At 39.5% G+C, this 3,827-nt stretch overlaps 1 protein-coding gene across 1 annotated transcript in view; it reads right to left on the reverse strand.

Annotated features, from left to right (window-relative positions):
• mgat5b (alpha-1,6-mannosylglycoprotein 6-beta-N-acetylglucosaminyltransferase B) overlaps positions 1 to 3,827 on the reverse strand; it is a gene marked incomplete in the record, with an annotated part of 112,538 nt that overhangs the window by 64,496 nt on the left and 44,215 nt on the right. Inside the window, 1 exon segment of the mRNA XM_014006903.1 lies at positions 765 to 929. Within this exon segment, the coding sequence (XP_013862357.1) occupies positions 765 to 929 (165 nt within the window).

The raw sequence follows: 3,827 nt of genomic DNA on the forward strand, positions 1-3,827 counted from the left end.
TGATAAAGATATACTTTAACTGTAAAATAAAACTGTAAAAATACTGTAGGATAATCACTTTTTATCATTTTTAAACTAAAAGTTTAAAAACGTATTACATGACGGTGCCATTTTATTTACACGCAAAGCATTCTGGGAAATTGATGACATCAACTAGGTCATTGGCACGAGGCTGCTAGTGAGCTATGTCCACTCGGACGTTTAATCTTGGACAATATCTGATGATCGACTCTTTTAAATGAAACCAGAGAGCGTTGACAGAGAGGAGAAGGTAGAAATGACTCAGCCTGTAACTGAAAATATGAATGGAGGACAACAGAGCTGCTTCATGGAAGAAGAACCTCAGCTTAGCCTGTTAGCTTTAGTGTTAGCACCCCCAGGAGAATCATTTGCTGAATGCTTTGTCCCCCCCAGTTCAAAAATCCTTTCTGCGCCCTTGGATACACACCAGGCAGACAAAGATAAGAGCAGAAAATATTAGGCCCACCAAAATGTCATAGCGGTTCTGGTAACTTAGTAGTCCAGCTTCTGGGCTTTTAAAGACTGGCTGAGATTTTTACAGCTGTTTGACTCAAAGAATCTGTTAAAAAGGTTGTCTGGATTAATCTCAAATTATGAGGGTTTCAAAAAGAATGGAATGGAAAATCTCTTGTGACTCATAAAACAGACACAATATTTGTTGCACTCACAACCATTTAAAAGAATAAACCAGACTTTCAGCTCTCCGGCATGTTCAGAAACACGTTTGTGTGTCTCGTACTCACCCTCTTTTGCTCTCTCCAGCGGCTGTGGAGTTTGTCCTGCAGTCGTCGGGCACCGGAGGCCCACTGCGCTGCCAGCCTGCGTATTCGTCTCTTCATGAAGCTCAAAGACTCCTTCCCAGTGCCCACCTGCTCCAGCAGAGTCCCAATATCAGACTGGAACACAGCCTGGATGATAGGAGCAATCATAATGATCACATCAACAGTAGCACAAATCGACATGATTTACTCAGAAGCTGAGTTCAAGTATCAGAGAGACTCTGAGTAAAAAGTGGAACACCAGAGTAAAAACTGGGCCTGAAGCAGAACAAGAGGGATAATAAGGGGTTAAACTAAACTGACATTATAAGTTTGTTCTCTATGAGGGAACCTTTTTTTATTGAGGGGTAGTTCTAACAGCCTGTTGTGTTGGATTATGTGTTTGCACCTCGAGGAGAAGCTTCTCCGGCTGCCTGAGGGAATCCTGGATTTACCTCATAAATAGTCAGTTTGTACTTTATATCTGTTTTAAATAAAACTCTGCACTACAATCCAATAAATGTGAATAACGTTTAATAAAGAACAAAACACGTGGCTACATGTGTAAAACTCACACTGAACATCACTTAAGTGCACAGCTGTGCATTGCTTTGGGAATATGGCTGTATTATTGCTCCCAGCAGCAACAATTTATGTACAGCAAAGCAGGATGTGGCGCATGTAAGAGATTAGTTTCTGGGAACACATGCAGAAATCAAAGAGAAGAACTTATTTCAGTGTCTATCATGCTGGCTGGACATAACTCTGAGGAAAAACCCTGAAGATGAGGCAAAGGCGAACGGTGGGGTAGACGATGTGGAGTTTTGTAGTGGAGGTCTGTGAAAAGATTACAACTAATTAATAGATTCATTGCTGATAACTTTTTAATGACCTTCATTTTGGAAAAAAAAAAAGACAAATTTTGACTGAGCTAAATGCAAGTTAGACCTGGGCCAAGAACAAATAAGAGTGCTGCCATTGTCAAACAGCTCCTACATCTAAAAGGAATCATTCAAATATATGCCCCAGAGAAGTGTCATTAAGAAACACAAAAATGGCTATAGCTCAGACGATTTTACAGATATGGGGATAAAACATGGAGTGGTAGTAGCTGAGCATCACTCTATACAGATAGTCTAACTGCTAACAGATCACAAGGTTTTTGTTTAAAGTCTTAGCATGCATGTTTTTTTTTTTTGTATTTTGCAAAAGTTCAATGCAAACAGAAGGACAAATGAAATGTCGCAGCCTTTTCTATCAAATATGTGTTCCTGCAGGCAAAACTGTTTTAATGATGCATAGCAGCAGTGTTGTAGAACTCAAGACCAGTCTTCACCAAGAAAGTGAGCAGTGATTGGGAGCAGAAGAAGTGTCTGCAAAATCTTCAGTAATACAATTTGGATACATACAACATCCAGAATATGTGTGTGAAACAAAATCCAGATGAAAGAGTAAAGCGACTTGTAAATTCTGAAGAGCTCATCTGTAAATTTTGTTGTGCCACTTGTACAATGACAATAAAAGGAATTCTAATTCTAATTCTTCTAATTCTAATTCTTTCAGAGACGGTGGGTACTATGTCAAACTTTAATCGTAATCTCATAAGAAAGGTAAGTAATGTGTAAGTGATGGCGGCAAAGCTAACCAGCTAACAGCAATCTTCTTCTGTACCAAAAATCTAGCTACCTGTGTGAATTATACTGAATGGTTTAGGGCACTAGTTTACATTTTCTTTCTGGTCTTGTACTAGACAGTCTCACCCTCCCTCAGTCTTGGTCTCGACTTGATCCAACCCCTAAAAGTCTTGATCTTGTCTTGGTCTCTAGACACTCTGGTCGTGGTCCTGACTTGGTCTCTGGTTAGGTGGTCTTGACACACAACAGTTCATGTGAACCCTTTTTTTCCATAAACATTGACATCACTACTAAATTCAATTCATTATTATGACAAAAAATAGGATTTTTGTTAGAAGTGCACCAGGTTGCACTGGAAAGGCTCCAACTAACAAGAATCAACAAGAGAAACWGTATTTTTGTGAAAGTGTGAATGCTGAGGGCTGAATGACTGCTGAATTTTGCTAAAGTGTTTAGCTAAATATTTGTTAAAAGGAGCAAAATGCTAACTGAAAGTAGCAAAACACTAGCTAAACACTAAATGCAGCAATGTACAAAACTTTTTTTTAATTAAAAAAACCACTAAAAATGAAAAATTGAGTTGTTCTGTGATGGCAGTAATCCATATTGGTCTTGATTATGCTCCGACTAGTCGATATATTGTTATTTTGATTTTTTGGTACCACTTTACAATAAGGCTCCCCTTATAGATGGTCTATAAATAGTTTATATTTCATCTGTAAACACTTTACAAATTGTTATTAATTGTCTATTATGTATTTAATTAAGGATGAGAAAGAGACAAAACTGTCCGGTTTCTTGCCAAACATTGAGCCAAATCTGTTCATGTACATACTGTATTACATCTAATTATCACGTGTCAAGGCAGATGAGCAGACCAGCAAGGAAACTCACAGGAAACCAAGTCAAACTATTAACAATGTTTATTTTACAGGTGTGGGGAAGGAATGTGCAGGGATCCAAATCTGAGGAGGAGGAGATCGACAGGTGAGCATCCAAGTCTTGTAGTTTATAAAATACAGGTTGTTGATAAAACTTGCTTTTGCTTACTTTCAGTGACAAGGTGAGAGAGCTTGGGTCCAGATGGAACTGAACGTGTGGTGAGGAATGACACAGGTGAGTATTTACATTTGATGGCGTTGGAGGCAGAGAGGCAGGGGATCCAGGTAACACCGAGGCTTCCAGGTTTTCCACAGGCAGTACTCAGGGTGAGGCTCAGGAGGATTTCACTAGAGGATAGGAAACACAAGTTAACTAAGTCAGGCTCAAGAGATTATTCACAGGCCGAGAAACGTTACCAATAGTAGACGTTGCTTCAGCGTTGAGGAGATGTCTGCAACTGCCTTKTAAAGGGTGGAAGATGGGAACCATCACAGGTGGAGCTGATCATCAATCAGCAGGTGGCAGCAGACAA

This window comes from Austrofundulus limnaeus, unplaced genomic scaffold, assembly GCF_001266775.1.
Source record: "Austrofundulus limnaeus strain Quisiro unplaced genomic scaffold, Austrofundulus_limnaeus-1.0 Scaffold38, whole genome shotgun sequence".
Classification (NCBI taxonomy): Eukaryota; Metazoa; Chordata; class Actinopteri; order Cyprinodontiformes; family Rivulidae; genus Austrofundulus; species Austrofundulus limnaeus.